The 21,367-nt window shown below is 43.5% G+C and overlaps 2 protein-coding genes across 2 annotated transcripts in view; one reads left to right on the forward strand and one right to left on the reverse strand.

Moving 5' to 3' along the window:
* The window catches only part of kcnh7 (potassium channel, voltage gated eag related subfamily H, member 7), a 94,814-nt gene extending 82,705 nt beyond the window's left edge, over positions 1–12,109 (forward strand). Inside the window, exons 13-17 of the mRNA XM_042080989.1 lie at positions 1,058–1,142; positions 2,833–3,123; positions 4,819–4,975; positions 6,147–6,324; positions 10,086–12,109. Coding sequence (XP_041936923.1) covers positions 1,058–1,142; positions 2,833–3,123; positions 4,819–4,975; positions 6,147–6,324; positions 10,086–10,364 — 990 coding nt within the window. The 3' untranslated portion in view covers positions 10,365–12,109. The remainder of the gene's footprint in view (positions 1–1,057; positions 1,143–2,832; positions 3,124–4,818; positions 4,976–6,146; positions 6,325–10,085) is intronic.
* Positions 12,110–16,273: 4,164 nt separating this feature from the next.
* dnah9l (dynein, axonemal, heavy polypeptide 9 like) overlaps positions 16,274–21,367 on the reverse strand; it is a 53,584-nt gene continuing 48,490 nt past the window's right edge. The window contains exons 79-84 of the mRNA XM_042081639.1: positions 20,429–20,671; positions 19,064–19,246; positions 18,690–18,805; positions 18,095–18,207; positions 17,172–17,312; positions 16,274–16,672 (exon numbers count right to left, since the gene is read on the reverse strand). Coding sequence (XP_041937573.1) covers positions 16,425–16,672; positions 17,172–17,312; positions 18,095–18,207; positions 18,690–18,805; positions 19,064–19,246; positions 20,429–20,671 — 1,044 coding nt within the window. The 3' untranslated portion in view covers positions 16,274–16,424. The remainder of the gene's footprint in view (positions 16,673–17,171; positions 17,313–18,094; positions 18,208–18,689; positions 18,806–19,063; positions 19,247–20,428; positions 20,672–21,367) is intronic.

Raw genomic sequence — 21,367 nt, forward strand, 5'->3', positions numbered from 1 at the left:
ATAGGATGACATCAGAAAAATGTGCAGTGGTCTTTTTCCAGTGCTGCATGTCACAAAAAACTAGAAGCGAAAAAGAACTGTGAACAGCCATTCACCTTTCAGTTGTATTAACCTTTTCCCCTCTTGTACAACACCTGTTGTAGTTTTGTAACACACCAATACACACACAGAGACACAGACACACATACACAGGTGCTCCACCTCACACTACACACACACACACACACACACACACACACACACACAAACATTTTGAGTGACATTTCCCAGCTGTGGCCAGATACATTCTGCTCTCCATTATCACCCTCCTCCTCTCTCCCTCCTGCCCCCTCCCTTTCTTTCCTCTCCCCTCCTCTCCCACTTTTCCCCTCCTCTCCCACTCCTCCCCTCCTATTCTCCCTCATTTCCTCTCCCTCCTCTTGTCCTCCACCCTCCTCTCCTCTCCCCTCCTTTCCCCTCTCCTCCTCTCCCACCTTCTCCTCTCCCACTCCTCCTCTCCTTTCCTGTCCCTTCTCCTTTCTGCTCCTGTGTTAGCATGTCAGTGATTAGACAGCAACAGCGCATGATGGACAGAGATGAGCAGTGTCTGGTGTGTGTGTGTGTGTGTGGTGGTGGGGGGGGGGGGGGGGTTGGAGGGGAGTCTGTGTTACCACAGAGATAATCAGCACCCCACAGCGAGCGCAGAGCTCGTCATTCAGGACAGATAGATTCTGGGATACATGTCCTCAGCCTCATAAGAACCTGCCATTGATTTTCAAATCAAGAGTGTAGCTCTAGTGTAGTTTTTACCTTACTGGCAGTGACACTGCATATGCGTGTGTTATGTGAATGCAAACAAATGCATAAGGACATGTTTTTGCATTGTGTACTGTATATGCATATACATTTGTAAGGAAGTTTAAGGATTTGTCTATGTGCATGTACTATGTGTGTGTGTGTGTGTGTGTGTGTGTGTGTGTGTGTGTGTGTGTGTGTGTGTGTGTGTGTGTGTGTGTGTGTGTTAATGTGTAGTAAGTGTGTTGTTATCAGTGACCCCTTTATGCTGCTTTGTCCTCAGAGCACATTCCCTCAGGCCAGCGACTCAGATGGTGATGAGGTCAAGTACCGGAGGAAGCTCTCCTACAGGAGGAAGACCTCCACAGGTTTGTGCTTGGGTGTATGTGTATTTGCCCGGTTGTGTGCTTATCTGTGTGTGTGTGTGTGTGTGTGTGTGTGTGTCTGTATGTTTGTGTATATGCCCAATTGTGTATTTGTCTGTGTGTGTGTTAGTCTGTATGTTTATATGCCCAATTGTGTATTTGTCTGTGTGTGTGTGTGTGTGTGTGTGTGTGTATGTACAGTATGTGTGTGTGTGTGTGTGTGCACGCCTCATTTACCCTCCCTCTCTCCCTCATGCACCATGTCTCCTCTCTTTCCTCATCTCTTCCACCCCCCCCCCCCCCCCCCCCCTTGCCTGCTCATTCTACAGGCTACGCCATCTCTCTTCACTCTTATCATTCTGTCTTTTTCTTCAATACTACTTTTCTTTTTCTCTCTCTTTCCCTCTTTCTATGTCTCTACCACTCCCCCATTCTCCAGGTAATACACTCCCTGTTTATCATTCTTTCTTTCTCTCGTTTATCTCTCTGTCCTTCCTTTTTGTCCTGCTTATTGATCGCTCCTTTTTTCTCTCATCACATTTTAATTATCCCTCTCTCTTTCTCTTTTTCCCCTCCCTTCCCCCTCCCTCGTTCATCCTGTATTTAAGGAATCACTGGGGCTTATTTGGTCTCCATGGCTACCTGCAGGTGGCCAGAGCAAACAAATCAGCAGAGAGGAGCATTGCACCGCAAGGCAGCAAAGCATCATGGGAAAGACAGGGCATAGTAGAGCTCAAGGGACCAAAATGACCAAACACAGGTTTAGAGAGAGGGATGAAGAGAAATAAAGAGGTGGAGACAGAGAGAGAGAGAGAGAGAGAGAGAGAAGGCAAGTAGTAGATAGAAAAGAGAGGAGAAAGATGGAAGAGTGAGGGGGAATTGGAGAAAAAAGACAGACAGAAAGAAGAAGAGAGAAGGGGGGAGGAAGGGGAGAAAAGAGATAGAGAAAGAGAAAAGAAGAGAGAGATAGAGAGAGAGAGACAAAGACAAACAAACAAAGTGAATGTTGTAATTATACTGACAGGACAACTATTTCAGTGTTCTTCAGTGTTGAGTCTCTTCTGTGTTCGGTGTACCAAGGCAGCTGTGTATCCATAGCAGTGAGATTTTTACCTGCTCATGTGTCGGGAGAGATAAAGCGATAACCTACTGATGAAACATCAGTCCTTTGTCTGTCTGTCTGTCTGTCTGTCTATCGGGAAGCCTGCTTTATTTAGGGGGAGTCTCTCATACCCCAGCTGGAAGTCAGTCGCATTTGAGCAGGTTATATAAACATAAAAGGAGATGTTTTCATGAATTTTTCATGTCATAGCTTTTACACAGGTGTTGTCCGCCGGAAGAGTTGTGCCTGTGAGAATGACAGTGCACATATCTGAAAGTGTGTTTATCGACTTACCAGTGTGCCTTGCCTAAGAACATTTGTTTGTGTGTGTGTGTGTGTGTGTGTGTGTGTGTGTGTGTGTGTGTGTGTGTGTGTGTCTGTGTGTGTGTGTCCGCATGATACAGATAACAGGAGGGTGCCTTCATCTCCATTTGTGTTTCTTATGATGAATATGTTTGTGTGTGTGTGTGTGTGTGTGTGTGTGTGTGTGTGTGTCTGAATGTATGTATTTGTGTGTGTGTGTGTGTGTGTGTGTGTGTGTGTGTGTGTGTGTGTGTGTGTCACATTAATTCAAGTGCACCCTCTCTGCAGGTGCGCAGAGCCTGCGAGAATCCGGGAGTGAGCCGGAGCGAGGGATAGAGAAGCGACAAGAGGAGGAGAGGAAAGACAGGAGAGACTCAGTGCCTGAGAGTGAAAGGAGAGAGGAAGAGGAGGACGAGGAAGAAGAGGAGGAGGAGGAGGAAGAGGGGGAGGGGGACGAGGAAGAAGAGCAGCGACCGTTGTGCTCGGGCGGAGCGGAGCGCGTTCTACCCCTCGGCGTTGAGGCCCCTGTCCCCGAGCTACTGGCCAAAGAAGGGCTGGACAGGAACCAGTCCTACAGAGGTGGGGAAACAAACACACACACATACACACACACACACAGTCTCTCTCTCGCACATGCACAGAGATGCAATACAGGTGCACACACACACACACACACACACACACACACACACAATGTGAAGTATACTGTATACAACCATAACACAATAATCACAACAGACATTCACACATATTGTAGGTAAGCATAAACATACTCACACACACACACACACACACACACACACACTTTATGCTCTGAACTAGATAGAACTCTTTGGAATGACTTGCACTTTAGAAAGCTCTGTGACAGTAACGGCTAATGAAGCAGCACTCCCCTCCCCTCTCCACCCCACCAACAAGCTGACACCAGCCCTGCACATCACTGCTCTTTTCCAGTGCAATATACTCCACTAGAGCTTGATTGGATTAGCATGCCACACTAGATTCTGAATTAAACATCTATACTGCGCAATACACACACACACACACACACACACACACACACACACACACACACACACACAAACACTTCCATCCTTTTATGAGATTTATTCTAATGAGCAGTATTCTCTTTTTTTTTGGTGGTGTCAACATAAACGGATTTGGGGAGCAGTGCAACGTTGTCCGACACCAGAATTGGTGTCATCTCCAACCTCAGCTTAGACTTCAGGAAATACACAAATCACTAATTACCCCCTGCCTTCTCAGCATCTTTTTCCTCCTAAACACACACACACACACAAACACAGGCAAACATCAAACCTCCTGTCTCTAACACTGTCAGACACACTACATATCTCCTGCTAGCATTTTCACTACAAAGGAATGTTGGTGTAGACACTTGGTGTGTGTGTGTGTGTGTGTGTGTGTGTGTGTGTGTGTGTTTATGACTGAAGCGATTTGGCCTCTGTGGAGTTAAATATCCTCCAGCTGTATGCTCTCTTCCCTAATTCTCCTCTCCACTCATACACACCCCAGCATGGAGGAAATGAGGAATATTATATGTTACTGTTCACTTCACCATAATTATGACACTAAGTAGTGGTACTTAAAAAAGCTGCCCATGGGCTCTCTGTGCTTGTGTGTGTGTGTGTGTGTGTGTGTGTTTCATTGATGGCTACTGTATGTTGATCTCTGTTGAAGGGCAAGCTCAGGGAAATATTTTATACTCACTCTGTCACTTGTCACTGTTTGTCCCTCTATCACACACACAGTCACACACACACACACACACACAGAAAGAGAGAGCGAGAGAGATAGAGAGAGATGGTGGAGGTATATTGTGTTGAAGCAGACCTCTCTCTTGATGTGCGTGCTTGATCAAGCTCCAAGCTGGTGTTGTGTGAGAATCTCTGCGATGAGATCACTCTTACTCCTGCAAACACACACACAAACACACACACACCTGCCCACGCACCCTCAGTAGCACCTGGCCAATAAAGTACCTCAGTTGACTAAGAGGCACTGCCGCTGTCTGGGGAAGATAAATAGACTTCTATATTGAGAGAGAGAGAGAGAGTGAGTGTGTGTTTCATGTGGCTCTATATGTGAGTGTGCACATGTGAATCCATAGTGTGCTTTTGTGTGTGTGTGTGTGTGTGTGTGTGTGTGTGTGTGTGTGTGTGTGCGTGTGCTTGTGTGTGTGTGTGTGTGTGTATGTCCGTATGAACTGTATAGGATTTTAATCAAGTGCCTGGCCTCTTTCTTTCTGGGCAGATGTGTGCCCTGAAGAATGGCCTTCTGGGAAGGGCCAGGAGTTCCTGGAGGACTCAGCACAAGCCCACGACACCAGACCGGGGGACGACAGCGAGAGTGACATTACCTACGGAGAAGTGGAACATCGTCTGGACCTGCTGCAGGAACACCTGAACAGGTGTGTGTGTGTATGTGTGTGTGTGTGTGTGTACCTTTATCTGCTCTGCTTGGAGGTGTGTAAATGAGTGTTAAATGATGTAGGCACGCCTGTGTGCTATGCGTGGAGTTGTACATGTGTGTACGTGTGTTGACACATCTATGTGTGTCCGTGTGTGAAAGAGAGATAACATAGTAAGTGAGATGCAGAAACATTGCAGAATGCAGAATGGCAGGAAACAAAGAGGTTTCATTAAAGTCTTTAGTGCTGGTTAGTGGTACCTTGGTTTGGAGTTTTGTAATGGGGCTAGACCCTATCGTATGGAGAAAGACGGAAAGCGTCTGGAAATGTTCTTGAGTAATTCTGTTATGTAACACTCAAACAAATCTAATATTCAATTGAATATTGAGTAGAAAAGGGGGAAGATGAGAGAGGAAGACAGGCTAATGAAGAGTGGAATACAGATTAAGAAGATGGACACATAGACAGCCTGACATGTACATATCATTAGCCTGCTATTTTAAATGAAAATAACAACAACAGCTACAGATTAGTATCTACCAGTGCTACTAGTGCTACCAATTTTTTTGGGAGGGTGGGTTGCATCCCTCCACTTTTAGACTGTCGGATAGCTTGAGATCTCCAATCCCTTCCCTTCACCACACACACACGCACTCTATGTGGTTTTTGACACTGTGGTGATAACGCGGTTCCTTTGCAGATTGGCAATCTTGCATCTGCCAATCATCTGTGGACATGATCCTCTTTGTGCCAGCACTGTGATAATGGCACATTATTTGAACACTTAATGAATGACAGAAATGTATGTGGCAGTGATCGAACATCAGAGTACAAACCTAATTTAGTCCATCCTAATTTAGCATTACAGTGTTATTCATTTTAATGAAAGAGCCATATTTCATTGTTTATTTATACTGTATGGAATGAGGCACAGTTGCCCCCTGCTGGTTCAAACTGGTATTACACTATATCACATACTGGTAGAGCCCTACTCTGGTACCTCAGCTGTAGCTAATTGCCAAATCAAAAACATGCCTGATTCCAGTATGAGGAAATATTTCAGGCTTAGACTGTACATTGGACACACATTGGACAGTTACTAGGACATATTTGTCAAAACACTGGTGTTGAACTGCTTTCTGCATGTGTGTGTGTGTGTGTGTGTGTCTAGGCTGGAATCTCAGATGACTGCAGACATCCAGGCCATCCTTCAGCTGCTTCAGAGGCAGACTGCTCTGGGCCCCCCCGCCTACAGCACTGTCACGTCCAGCCCTGAGTACCAGCGGCCCGCCATCAGAGTGCAGCCACTCACAGCAGTACAGCCAGACCACAGCACTGACACTGCACAGGTAACACACACACACACACACACACACAGACACAGGCACAGACACACACAGGCATCAATGTGATCATAATCCTATGAGAGGCAGATTATAACAGAACTCAGTATGCTCTCAGAATAACCTGGCTTTTCAATCACAGACTGACCTACACTATGGAGTCTGTTCTCTCAGGGGTTTATAATAAAACAAACTAAATTGGATTAAGAGAAATCCAGACAGGGATATCTCTCTTTGTGTGTGTGTGTACAGTAGGAGAGAGAGAGAGAGAGAGAGAGAGAGAGAGAGAGCTAAACCCAAGAGGTCACCCTGACTCTGGCAGCTCTAAGTAACACCCACACACACACAGACTCCTCTTCCCCACTGTAATAATAAATTGTAATAATAAATAAAGTGTGTGTGTGTGATATGATAAGGTCACATTAGGCCACAGTACACTGTTGCTTTTGTTACAGCATTGCTGTGGAAGCGGATCATTTGTGTTTTAGTTCATTTTTATGGTTTTCATAGATTTCTCCATTTTTGATCCCAACTACCATCTCACTAGTTTCCCCAAGCTAAAGCACCACCATGTATAAAGAAGTGTGGAGTGGGATGGAGTGTGTGTGTGTGTGTCTGTGAACAGTATATGTGTGTGTGTGTGTGCATGATGGGTTCAGCATGGGGCAGGTCCCCAGTGTGCATCTAATGCTGAGTGGTGTGCTTTTGCGGTTTGATTAACTCAAGATGGGGTAAGGAGGAGAAGGAGGAGGACAAGAAGAAGGGAAGGGTCATTCTCAGGCCAGGTGCTGGTTCACAGTGCCTGGAGGAAATGTGGGTGTCTGACAGGTGTGTGTGTGTGCGTGTGTTTGTAAAGTGTACACTGCATGTAGGCATCTGTGTGTATGTTCATACCACTGCCTCGTGTATGTGTATATATGCATGTGTATTTCTGTGATTTACAAGCATTTGTGTGTATGTATGTGTTTGCTTGTGTGTCTCTAACAGATAAGTCAGGTGTGACAGTTGTGAGTGTGTGTGTGTGTGTCTGTGTGTGTGTGTGTATATCTCATGCTTGCACAAGGGCAGTACTTAATCAGGACCAAAGTTCACAGACACTCTGATTAACTTAAATAACTTGAAATTAGATAGGAAAATGCTTCTGTTAGGTTTTGTATATAAGATTTTTCTAGGGGTGCCAATAATTGTGAGCAACATAATTTTGTTAAAAATATTTATTTCTTTATGAGATTTTCCTTTTTCTCCTCCCTGCAAGGGTGGATTGTCCTCATTGTTTTCATTGTGAGAGTACAATGAATCATCAAAAGATTATTTTTTTTATACCTGTTTTTAGTCAACTTTACCCAAGGTGCCAATAATTCTGGAGAGTACTGTATCTCAGCAGCAACATGACAAAGAGTTCCCAGTCTAGACACTACTGTGAGATTGTTAACTAGATGTACCACAGAGCGGTACAAAATATGACCGCCGCCCAGTCCAGCACATTTTTTCCACAAAAAGAAATCACGCTGAAAGGCCTATATGATTCTAACTGTCTCACTAAATTGCATTATCCACACTCAATTCTCACTGGTATCTGCTAGACAACAAGTTTTCATGTGAAACAAGATTTCACATGTAAAATTCATTTATACAACCCCACCTCCATCTTGCCTGTTCATAATTCTGAGAAATTCTCGATTGTTTGTGTTATGTTTATGTTATGTGTGTGTGTGTGTGTGTGTGTGTGTGTGTGTGTGTGTGTGTGTGTGAGTGTGTGTGTGTGTGTGTGTGCGTGCTTGTGTGTGTGCCTGCGTATGTGCCTGTGCATGCAAGCGTACATATGTCTACTGTGTGAAAAAAAAAGAAAAAAAAAAAATTCTGACTAAACCTATTTGACCGCCGCTTCGCTGCGCGGCGGTCATAATTAGAGGCATGTTCGTGTAGCCTTGTTGACACCAGACCCTTCTCAATTGAGAGTGGGTCTGGAAAAGCTTCATGGATTTACCACTTTCAGCAAGGGCATAACTGGCAGTGAAATTAAACTTAAATTGGTGGATTATACTTTTACCAAATTTACAAGAATCAGTGTAGCAATCTTGTAAATGAAAGTTTTAAATGCAGTTGTTTAGCCTAGGCCTACTCAATTCCAAAGAAACACATATCCATGACGGATTAGCGATTGTATTTGCGTGCCTGTGTTTTAGGGACATTGGAAATGGGCTTCAGTGGCCTCTTGGCCAGACGGACCTGCAGGGTTCATATATGGGTATCCCCAGGGTAATGTTGATGACCAGTTTCAGGCTTTTCCTGTGAGACCATACCTCTGCATATCCCCATGCTTTCCTTCCTTCTTCATCAACACATTCATAAAGGGTTATAAAGCAGTCATAAAGATTCAAATTGATTTACATACTGTATAACTATTTACATAGATCTGACTGCACTCATAAAGCGTTATGAGGTTATTGCATAAGCTCACACAACCTGAAATATCACAATGTAATATAAAGCTTCTTTTACATTTGTAATGTCATCATTGACTTTGAGCTGGGGACCCTCTTTCAAACTACACCTTCAGCAGGCCTTTCAGGTGATCAAGATTGGAGTTTTGAATTGGATTTGTTGGGATCTATAAAGCATCATGAGCACATTCATCAAGGATTATAACATATTCATAATGGCTGGAAAAAAATCGATAACCATTCAGAAATAGTGACAGCACTCATAAAGTGTTACGATTTCATTACTGGGTTCATGAAAAGGCTGTATAGTATAAAGCTAACTTATCCCATTTCCCACTCTATGGTTCCTACTCAGGCCAGGTCCACATTTATTATATATATTAACTGTCCTGATTCCTGATGGATAAACCTGCTACTGCGTGTGTAGAACAGTTGCGAGTCTGTGTTGCTTTAAATAAAAGATAATATCAGTCACCTTTACCTCTTAAAGGGAAACTCCGGCCAGTTTTCACATAGATCTCTATTTCTCGAGGTCACTGATTGCTGTCGTTACGGAAAGAAAACGGTTTTAGTGATTTTAAAAATTATTTTAAAGATACCCCCAAAGTGTTGCACTGTAGCTGCCCGGCTGCTCAACTCGAGCTTTTTTCTAATTAATTTTTTCTTCATACAGATAGTACTCGAGACAGAGATCTGTGTGAAAAATTGCCAGAGTTTTCCTTTAAGGATGCCCTCCACTTTAGTGGGAGACAGTCCATCTGCTCAGAACCATCTGCTCACTTCATTCACTACTTAGTGCACTATGTGCACTTGAATAACTGGATGGTAGGTGACCAACCACTGCCCTCTGGGAAAAGAGATAGATCCATCAGGGCCAAAACCAGCAGGCTGGCCAACAGTCTTTACCCCCATGCAATCAGGCTGCTTAATGGACAGTCTGCCCCCCCACTCCCCATCGGCCATCCCTCTGTGACATAATGTCTCTATCCATACACCCCCAATACCTGTGACCTGGACTTTGCATTGCTGTACTCCAACAACCTTACCTCTATTAGATTTATGAATTATTGTACCAAGCACTTTACTGGACATAGCACTTTATGGGGTTTTCTAGGGGGTATTTATGGGGAGCTAAATTAGGTACAAAGTAATGGGTGATTCATGGGGATGTAAATTGATATAAGGCAAATGGGTGAACAACTTCAAACTATATGCCTGTCTGTTTTTGCTCTAACAACATTTTGTTGTTATCCTGTAACAATGACACATAAAAAACTGAATTGAACTGAACTGAGTGACCTTGTGTGTTTTTTGTGTTGGCAGAGTGTGGACGAAGAGAACTGTAGCCACGCACCCAAAGATCCCCTGCTCTGCTCCGTTTCCACGGAGATACTCTCAGACATGGCGGCCCTGGCTGGGGGTGCAGCAGAGCTCACAGGACTCAATCAGGAGCAGGAGGCCGAGCTCCCCCATTCGCCACTGCCCAGAGCCCAGCTGTCAATCAGGCAGGCCTCACTGCCCGATTCGTCAACAGCTAGCTGTAGTCCCTCCCCACTGGGCCTCCAGCGACCCTCCTCGGATCCGGGTCTTCCAGGGAAGTAACGCCCACCCACACCCTCCCACCACAGGTCTGAATTGCTCCTGTCTGCAAGCCAGACTGTCAATCACACCCCCGACCCCCCCAACACACACACACACACACACACACACACACACACACACACACACCCCAGGCCTCCTTACTTTCCTTGACTCAGGGTTCAGATGGAGACGGGACTGGCTGTATGCAAGGAGTTTTCATAAACCATCACCGTCCACATCTACAGCCTGTCTGTCCACCTGTACAAAGTATACATAGTATAAATACATTTCTCTCTCTTTAAATATTTACATATATATATACACAGGTCATGTATTTATATGCTTTAAATATCATGTATAAAAAGTTACTGTGTACATATTTTTTCGGGATTATGACACTGCCAGCAACAAGGGGCAATGTTGAACAATGCTTGTTCAACTGGAAAAAATGCATGTTTGGAAAGTGTTTTTTTTATTATTTATTTATTTATTTTTATTTTTTGTAGCATGAAAAACTCACATTGTACACACTGTCGCACACAAGTGACACGCTCATCCGGTGTGTGTGTGAGGTGTATGTGGATGTGTGCGTGTGTGTGTTGTGAGCATGTCTTATCGCACTTGTGATTGTTTCTGATTTCTCATCTCTTCTTATGCAGGACAAAGCTACTTAAACTTGAAGTCTACATAAGGCACATCAGTCTTCTGAGACACACACACACACACACACACACGCATGACACACGCACACTGAAAAGCCACATCTTAGTCTCAATATGTCAGAGTTCACTTATAATATGTATTCATATAACTGGAATTTTCCATTGAAAACCTAAGGACTGGGCCATAACTAGGAACATTACACAGGAGGACTGGCAGACAGTCTGTATATTCTGTAATGTTACTCATCAGAACTCATATGAGAGCCAACACACACATAAAACCATGCAATTATAAAAGGTATTCAGTGCCTGACTTAATTGGTTGTATTAACACATACAAAGCAGTGTATTTAAAGCCTTGTTGCGATCAATTATCATCATTGCGATCAGTAGCTGTAGCAAAAATGATGCATGTTGGGCAATATCCAACAAATACACAACCACATGCACAGTCCTGCATTCACTGCTTGTATAAAATTGACTAATTTCATGAACCCACTAAATAACTTACTTAAACATGGATCTTGTGTTTTATGCAACCAAGGTACATTTGCCTAACTGGTAGGCATGCACTCAGAAGAAGTGTTTCCAAAACTAAGAGAAGTGAAGGTTGTTGATTCATCATACCACATAGTCCAAAAGCAATAATATCACCGGAAGAGTTGCCATCCGCTGGTCAAACCACAAGATGTGAGAGCACTTTCCCAACTCAACCGTCCGTTGGCCCTCCAAGCAGAGAGCTCACAGATCACTCGGTGCAAATATGAAAATAACATGCACAACACAACAACAACCATATCAACAAGCACACCAGAATAACAAAACCACACATATTTTAACAGTTATCCTGATTCTCATCTAGAGTTCTCTCTTCCCATTGGGAACACTTCCATTTGCATTGTCTATGCACGTTGAGTCATTTCATGCATACAATATTACAAAAGCATTGTAAGGACACCATTAGCACTCTCAGGGCCAGATGTATACATTTGCGAACGTAGCATTATCAGCGTCATAGACAAACCGCATATTGCGAACGCTGTCAAACCCAAGTTTCCGTCGTATTTATCAATCGTTCAATCCTTAGTGTAAACTGTGCTTTTCTCTGCCTTTCTCCGCCCATAAACGCAATTTACGAACGTCCACAATTGAATGGCAGCGCCTACATACAAGCAGTTGAATGAAGTTAACTGATGACAACATTAAAAAGAATCAAACGTTTAGCGATCATGAAATAATACCGTACATGATAAGATGTAAACACGCAGGGAGATAATGAAGATCAGTAGTTCTACTCAAACTACTTGTGCACGTACGTAGGCTATGGAAGATTGGTCAAATCTAGCAAGTAGGAAAAAATCTAGCAAGTAGGAAAGTTTAAGTGAATGACGTGAAAGTGAAAGTAAGACATGCGAAAGGCCAACGAAAGTTAAGGTTGCTTTTGGTAGTACAAATACTTTCACCACAAAAACTGGTGCTCTAAATAGCGATTCTGTTGTTGTTGAATGGTTCTCTTATTGACGCATTGAACTGCAATTTGGATTAACACCTGCTTTTACAAGGTGGAAGTATTTAGGCGCAGAATAGACGTGCGCTTTCAGGAGCAGTCTTTGTACATACCGCGGAATACATAACTAGGCGCTCTTTACTCTTCCCCTCCCATCTTTTTATGCTAAACTCCCACTTTCCCCTGGATCCTCCCATGAATGCATATGCATGACATGACAAACGCAATCTGCCACTTTACATCATTGTGGCCTGTTTGTACATACCTCGCAATGATTTTACACGCACATTGCGAAACAAATACGCCTGAAGTGGGCGCAAAAGTGTTAGTACATCTGTCCCTCAGTGTCAGGCAACAGAAATAGATATACTTCATATCAATGTTTTCAAAAAGAACATTCACACACCTTTTGGACTGAGCAAGATTCTGCTGTAGCACTGCTTATGAAGGACTTCTAAACTTCTTCAGGACTTCCCATGTAGCTCTCATCTCTGATCCTTCACATTGCAGCTGTTAATTAAAATATTCTAAAAAAAATTTAAAATCACATTTATCACATAATCTTATCAACAAAGTTCTATTGATGACAACTTCACTCAACTCTTATTTTTACCTTTTTCCATAAAAAAAAAGTATTTACTTTAAATATTACACTTTACTTAAGGAACAAGCACCCTTTCAAATGTACCAAAAATCCTCACGCCTACATCGCCATGTTTCTCATATTTTGGATGAATCCATCCAATCAGTAACCCCCACCACCCACCCACCCCGAATCCCCAACCCCCATCACACTGTGGTTCCCACAGTTGGTGCAGTCTGGGCTTCCAATTTTATTAAAGCTGATTATTTCAGCATGTAAACAACAATCTATATTATAGGAAAATGTCAAGGTTAAGGTACTGAGCTGGTATGCACTATTAAAATGGCCTCACCCACATAAGTTGAACTTGAGGTGATGACAGGCCATAGTAGCTTTTCCGCCCTTAAAGGAAAATTCCGGTTTTTAGCACTTTAAGGCCCTTTTCAACCCTTAATGTTCGTTTTCAAAACTGTGCAACTCACCGAGTGGTTGGCAGCCACCCTGAGCAGTCAAAGGCGATTAAAAACGAGTCAGAAAAGTCGAGACAGGACCAATCGTCAACATTTCGGTGTCCACCACTCTAGTTCATCCAAAACAAACCAGAAAAGGGCCTTAAAGTGCTAAAAAACTTAATTTTCCTTTAAGGATTCCACTATGGAATTGTGTGAACGTGTATGCATCTTTTCATCTATAACTTAGATAGTGGAACAATATATGTGTCAGGATCGTATGACTGAATCGCATGTTTCAACTAAACAAGTCTAGTCATGTTAGTTTTACAACATATACTGTATAATGCACATAAAACTATATATTCTCATCTCACTGTTTTGTGTAGAGGGTCAAGCAGCCGGATGTTTTTTGTTTGACAGCTTTTTGGACATGCTGAAAAGGTACGATTATGAGGTCAGTATTACATAGTGGACATCTAGACTGAACCTGTACTTAATGCTGATGGACAGTTTCTAAATTGTGGGGGTTACAGAAAGCCAAGTTTACATTTTTAATACACAGTTCAAATAACAAATCAGTACCTGATTGCCTGGTCACATTCTGATTCCGTTGTATCAAGATTGCACGAATACACAAGAAATTGAAAAGTAACAACAAAAAAATAAGAAGAGTCTGTGAAAATACCCATACCCAACATTATTAAAATAATTTTTAAGGTACAGTCCGCAACATGTATTGGCTGAAATAGTGCATGGCTCAGTCTGTGTCACCTTGTTGGAATCGTGGACTAAGCCTTTAACACATTATGCCAGAGCAGTCTGGGTTTTTATCATTGGCCTCGTGTCACGATTACAGTGATTCATTTAGATGGGTGCTGTATCAGTTATGTTTAGTCTTGCAGTAGTCTCAAGGAGTCCACTGGAGACAACTCGGTGAAATTGTGGCCCAAAAGCATGTTGAACCTAAATCTACACAACCCATGCTCTGTCCATATGTAGGTTACTTGTTCCATTTGGTTACATTTATAGGGTCAGCTGTCCATTGCTAACCTCTGCATGTATATCCCTTGTAAAGCCCTTGTCTTTCAAGTGCTCATTGTAGATAAAAAGTTTAGCACTCTCCAGATAACCCAGTCAAGTTATCTTGTTGCTTTGACTATTTTTATCACACACATAAACTAGACAGTGTGTGCGTTCACATGACTTAACTCTGTTTAAGCAACGAGACGACTTGTCAGGGCTATCTCAAGTGTGCTAATCTCTTTCTACTGTGCTGCCTCAGGAGGTGTTTGAGAACTGAACAAGGGATCTGTATTGACATAAAAGGTGGAAGCCTCAATTCTGGTGAAAGATTGTTGACACTTGAGCTCAGCAACCAATCAAATGAACCCCCCCCCCCCCCCCATGCCACACTGTTAAAAAAAATAAAATTAGTGCCCTTTAATGCTGTAATTTTTTCCCATGGTTCACACAAAGGCCACATTTTTCTACAGTTGTCTCTAGATGCGTATGTTAATGTAATGGCTAGTCTGGCTATGCAAGGCTTCCTATAAGAGGTGGGGTGTAGAGAGGTGTGACATAAACATGCCACGTATTGCTTCCATTATGGGGGGGTTGGGGTCAGAAACCTTGCTGTGCCCCCACCTTCCCTTCCAACACCCCCCAACACCCTTGCGTCCACCTCGCGTCCAATCACTGAACACTGAGGATCATTGTTGTAGAGAGGTATACTATACTATACAAATTTGCAAAGTTTTGCACAAAAAGACATGACATTGACATTGTTGTACTGGAGAACATCAAAGGTAAAATATGTCACTTTTTAAAAATCTACTGCTGTTCCGTTGTTTTTATGCATTTTTAAATAATAAAAAAAGGAAAAATGTTTGCCACTGTATTTTATACAATGCAAAACATAACTGCTAATTTGAATGTTTAATTTCTTGAATATATATTGATATGAATTATATATAATGTGTATATTGTGAATATAACAGACTTGATGAAACACATTTGAGTAACTGTATAAAGGAATAAACTGAATGCCTAAAGAAGAAAACTGAAGCGTGAATTTGTTGTTTTGGTTGTATTTTTGTGGAAAAAAAGACAGGAGTTTGTAATGACCAAATCTATCAAAAAGAGACAACATAAACTGAACTGTAGTATTCAAGTCATCAGAGCAATATAATAAAGTAATATTAGTTTATTACAAGAATACCTCTAACATAGCTCCACAAACATGAGAAAACATGATATAAATATCTCTTAACACACTCACCTGTAACATACTGAGGTATTTCTCTACATAACTCCACGGACAGAAACCATGTCTTTACTTGACAAACATACTTTTTGAATTCACTTTTACTTTAACTGGGTTTGGATAATACTTTCCTGGGCTACTGTACGTCAACACAGGTAAACAAAACTTATGTAGACCCTCTTCATGGTCAGAACGCCATTCTACCGTCTGGTCTTTCTGTCTCTCTCTTTCTCTCACTCTTTCACTTCTGCTCTCTCCCTCCCTCTCTTTAGTTGGTTGTCATGTACTGAGCAAGAAAGCCACTGATGTCTGCTCCAACATGGCAGGCCTCTTTATCTCCTTCCCTCCCCTCTATTTATTCTCCATTCTATATATTTTTCTCTCTCTCTTTCTCTCTCTCCTTCTCCCTATCTTTCTCTCTCTCCTTCTCCCTCTCTTTCTCTCTGCCCTGTTCTATCTCTCTTTCTCTCTGCCCTGTTCTCTCTCTCTCTCTCTCTCTCTCTCTCTCTCTCTCATATTGATAAGAAAGGTAACTGTGCCAGCGCTCCTTTCCTTCCCCTCTATCCCTCCCTCTTTCCTCCCTCCCTCCTTCCTTCTATTCATCCCTCTCTCCCTCATACACTGAGCAGCAGGGACACTCCTGCTAGTACCCACTTGGCTGGCCTCTCGCGGGTCTTGAGGCTGAACGTCCAGATGTAGGTGTTGCCGCGAAGCTTGGTCTTGTAGACAGGGCACTCGTAGGTGTTGCGCGTCTCCTGGCGGTCGTTGGGCATCGCCCGTACGAAGATCACGGGCATGCTGGGAGTCAGGTCCTTCAGGCGCGCTTCTGTGATGTTCCCGCCCTGAGTGTCCCATCGTGCACCTGGGTCATGTAGAGGAGGGGTCAGTGAGGGAGGTATGTAGAACTTAAAGGAACACACCACCGTTTTATTGAAACTGGGTAATTCACCGTCTCCCATAGTTAGATAAGTGAGCAAAAGCATTTTTGTCTCCGTGTAGGCATTGTCTTAGTCCGGCAGTGCCCCCGCTAGCTTAGCTTAGCATAGTGAATGGAATGTCTTGTTGCCGAATGGTGGGTCATGAGTAAAAGTGAGCCAACAACAAAAAAAAATCCCTAATTACTTTTATAGTCCCAAGTCAATATCTGCCTATATCACCTTGTCTTAATCTGCACTGACATTTGTACTAATTGTGAATGCACAAGCCACAAGAAGTAACAGAAGGGATTTTTTTTTGTTGGCTCACTTTTACTAGTATTTACTATATTTTCCGCAAGTTTCCTCAGGCATGGAAAGGACATACTCTTTACAGACACACACACACACACACACACAGATGTGTGCGCACACACACACACTGACCCTCCATGTAAAGTCCGTAGACATACGCCCCCTCTCTTGCTGGCTGGTTGAACTCTTCCTTGAACTTCTTAGTGACATCCACAGTCAGGTTCATCTTGTCCAGAGGCCACTCGTTCTTCCTGGCCAGGCTCTGCATCACAGCTGGACAGCGCAAATCAGTCAGCCAATCACAGATGGGTAACAAGGATCAGTGTAACCAGTCAACCAATCGGGCCGGAATAACAACCATTAGACAATCAGTCAGCCAATTGACCTATCACTAAGCTTCGCCCATTGAATGCACATAAGCCAGTAGCATATCAGCACTAGCCGTACTGTGACAACTTCAGCCTAAAGCTCCCAGAGTTGTGTTAGAAGCTGTGATTTTTGTCCAGTTTTATGTTGGAGGCCACTCGCATCACAGATGGGTGACGCCAATCAGACAATCAAGGAGCCAATCACAGGTGAGTAATACCCATCAGACAATCAAGGAGCTAATCACAGATTAATAATACATGTACCCATTAGACAGTCAGTGAGCCAATCACTGCTGGGTTATACCCATCAGACAATCAGTGAGCCAAACATAGTGGGGGCGAAAAGGTGTCAGATAAGCAGTGAGGGATTTCTACTCCAGCACACCATAAAGCTGTGCAAGAACCAGCTGACTGAACACCATAAACTGAAATTGGACAGGGGCAGTTGAAGACTAGGAAAGCAAAACATTTCATTATATCACAAGAAGTAGACTCAGACTTTTGAACCCCACTGTGTGTGTGTGTGTGTGTGTGTGTGTGTGTGTGTGTGTGTGTGTGTGTGTGTGTGTGTGTGTGTGTGTGTGTGTGTGTGTGTGTGTGTGTGTGCACGCGCGTGCATGTATGTGTGTGTGTGTCTGTGTGAGTGTGCGCTCGTGTATGTGGGTGGGTGGGTGTGTGTGTGTGTACCTGTGAGGAATGATTGAGGGTTGAAGAGGCCAGACAGCCACACCACATTGGGCAGAGCCAAATCCTGAGTCCAGCTGTCAAGCTCTCGACAACGCAGCAGCAGGTCGTGATACCTACAAACACACACACACACACACAGAAAGAGAGAGGGAGAGAGAGAGAAAGTTATGACCTGCATACTTTGAAACATTTCAATATTCAAAGCTGTACACAAGCACTAATTAGCATGTGATCAAAATACGGAGGGAGCGATATGGGACAGAGGAAAACAACTCCACAGCTGCTGCAAATTGCCTATGGGTGTAGGTGTGGAACAAGTGTGTGTGTGTGTGTGTGTGTGTGTGTCGCATGATAGAGGGATAAAGTGTGTGTTGGAGAGAAGGGTGCATGTTTCAGAGTTTGAGTGACTGTGTGTGTGTATGTGTGTGTGTGTGTGTGTGTGTGTGTGTGTGTGTGTGAGTGAGTGCCCACCTGCGCATGACAGATAAAGTGTGTGTTGGAGAGCTTGTGAGTCAGAGTTTGTGTGATTGTGTGTGTGTGTGTGTGTGTGTGTGTGTGTGTGTGTGTGTGTGTGTGTGTCTTATCTGATGCTCACCACAGTGCCAAGCTGTAGGTGGATGGGTATGCCAGCTTGGTCCAGGTGTCGGGAACGTTATCAAAGAACAGAGCTGTTTGCAGCTGCTCCATTTCTGTGGAAATAGCCAACTCTCCCTGAGAGAGGGGGAGGATAGAAGAGAGAGAGAGAGAAAGGGAGAGGGGGAGAGAGAGGGAAAAGAAAGAGGTGTTTGGAAAAGAATAAAACATGCCACTTCTCTATTCATTAAAAGTAGACTAAAAGTTCCATATTTTCTTTATACTCACGTTAGGGATACCTACTTACAAACACACACAAACACATGCACAAACAAATACAGAGATAAAACACATATAAAATGAAAGGCAAACACACATGCACACACATACACACACCTTTAGGCCAAGGTCCAGCTCCTTGAGTGAGCGGCGTATTTCATGAATAAGGGTGTTCATGCGCTCACACTCCTGGAAGCACACCAGGATGTATGGGGAGCGCTCGGCCGTCTTGGATGAGATATCCGACATGTTGTATTCTTCTGGCAGTTTCTCCAAGATGTCGTCCAGGATGGTTTTTACCTGAACCAAAAACTACTGCTATGAATTTAATTTAGCATGCTAGTCTGTTTCTCTTCTATCTCTTTAATCAACATAATGTGGCTACGGCACACTGAGAAGTCACTTACGGTGTGTGTGTGTGTACACCTCAGTGATGCACAGATCATTTCACGGGCGACCCAAACTCACCTGATGCAATAACTCAATCCGACTGCAACTCATGCTGATAGCATTATTATAAGAGATAATTTTTAAAGTGTGTACCTGGTGCATAGTCATTTGTGCATCATTTGAGCATCAATGTATACTGTATGTTTCTGTCCAACATCACAAAAGAAAGCTTAGCGAACCTAAAGCATTTCTGACATCCTTTAGTAAAACAAATGCAGCACAAACACCATCTTCTTTAGTCCAACATAGGTTAGGGTGTATGGCAATTTAGCCTCGAGGTAGGCTGTTTGGGTTATTATGGGATATGTACTGTAGGAAACAACACGGTAGGGTCAGCAACATTATTTATATATTATAATTATTAGGTCCAAGATTGTTGACATTAATTAAAGCCAGTTAAAACCAGCTTCAATGAGCCTTTTAGTCATAGGCTACTATCTTGAATCATAGCCCACTCCATTAAATTTGGTCTGTACTGTTTTTAGGCTACTTTTGAAATTGTCAACTTGTGTAGATTTAGTCTATTTCTTTATGCAAAGGCTGACTTACTTTCATTAGCTCTGAAGTAAGAAATACACCTCTGGAAATGTGTTTATTGCAGAAAGCAGCCAACCTTATTTTGAATTCTTCCATCCTCGACTTTTCCAACATTGTCTATAGCTCCATTCTCAGCTCACACAGCATGACGCAGCTGACTCAAATATTTTTATTTCACTCGTAACCACAGGTGACCACTGGCAGCCACTTATTTCGGATCAGCCTGCGCATCACTGCTGTGCTGAGAAACCTCTCATGTGTGTCTGTGGGTGTTTATGAGTGCATCCATCAACTTGTGTACTGAGAAATCTCATGGTTCCTTTTTTTTTTTTAAACCTCTTTTTATTGAGAAAATATGGAATTCTCTGTCACAACAAACACTCACAAACACATACACAAAAACAAACACTGTCCATCTCTATCTCTCTCCCTCTTTCCCTCTCTCTCACACACACACACACACACACACACAGACACACATGACCAAACACCCACCTTCTCCTCTGTGGTCTGGGAGGTGCCCTCGCCCATGGCTGAGTCCCTGGACTGCAACTCCAGCAGCGTGTGGAAGAGGGCGTCGGACGTGACGGTGAGGAACTCGATCTCGGCGTTGGGGTGCAGGCCGTAGTGGACGGGGCTCTCGTGGGGCAGCATCTCGTCCACGTACGTGTGGTAGCCCTGGTAGTCCAGGTTGGAGGGCACCACAAAGCCCGGGGCTAGAGACAGCTTACGGTCAAACTGGGGAGGGGAAGAGGCATGAGTGTGTGTGTGTGTGTGTGTTTCTGTGTGTGTGTGTGTGTGTGTGTGTGTGTTTCTCTGTGTGTGTGTGTGTGTGTATGTGTGTGTGTGTTTCTGTGTGTGTCTGTGTGTGTTTCTGTGTGTGTGTGTGTGTGTATGTGTGTTTCTGTGTGTGTGTCTGTGTGTGTTTCTGTGTGTGTGTGTGTGTGTGTGTGTTTCTGTGTGTGTGTGTATGTGTGTGTGTGCTAGAGACAGCTTACGGTCAAACTGGGGAGGGGAAGAGGCATGAGTGTGTGTGTATGTGTGTTTCTGTGTGTGTGTCTGTGTGTGTTTCTGTGTGTGTGTGTGTGTGTGTGTGTTTCTGTGTGTGTGTGTATGTGTGTGTGTGTGTGTGTGTGTGTGGTTGCATACGTCTGTCCAGGTAGGTGGACAGGCATGAGTGTGTGTGTGTGTTTCTGTGTGTGTGTGTGTGTGTGTGTGTGTGTGTGTGTTTCTGTGTGTGTGTGTGTGTGTGTGTGTGTGTGTGTGTTTCTGTGTGTGTCTGTGTGTGTTTCTGTGTGTGTGTGTGTGTGTGTGTTTCTGTGTGTGTGTGTGTGTGTGTGTGTGTGTGTGTGTGTGGTTGCATACGTCTGTCCAGGTAGGTGTACATGTACAGCATGTGTGCTTCACACTTGGTCCGGACCAAAAGCTTTAGTG

Source organism: Alosa sapidissima, chromosome 23, assembly GCF_018492685.1.
Source record: "Alosa sapidissima isolate fAloSap1 chromosome 23, fAloSap1.pri, whole genome shotgun sequence".
Classification (NCBI taxonomy): domain Eukaryota; kingdom Metazoa; phylum Chordata; class Actinopteri; order Clupeiformes; family Clupeidae; genus Alosa; species Alosa sapidissima.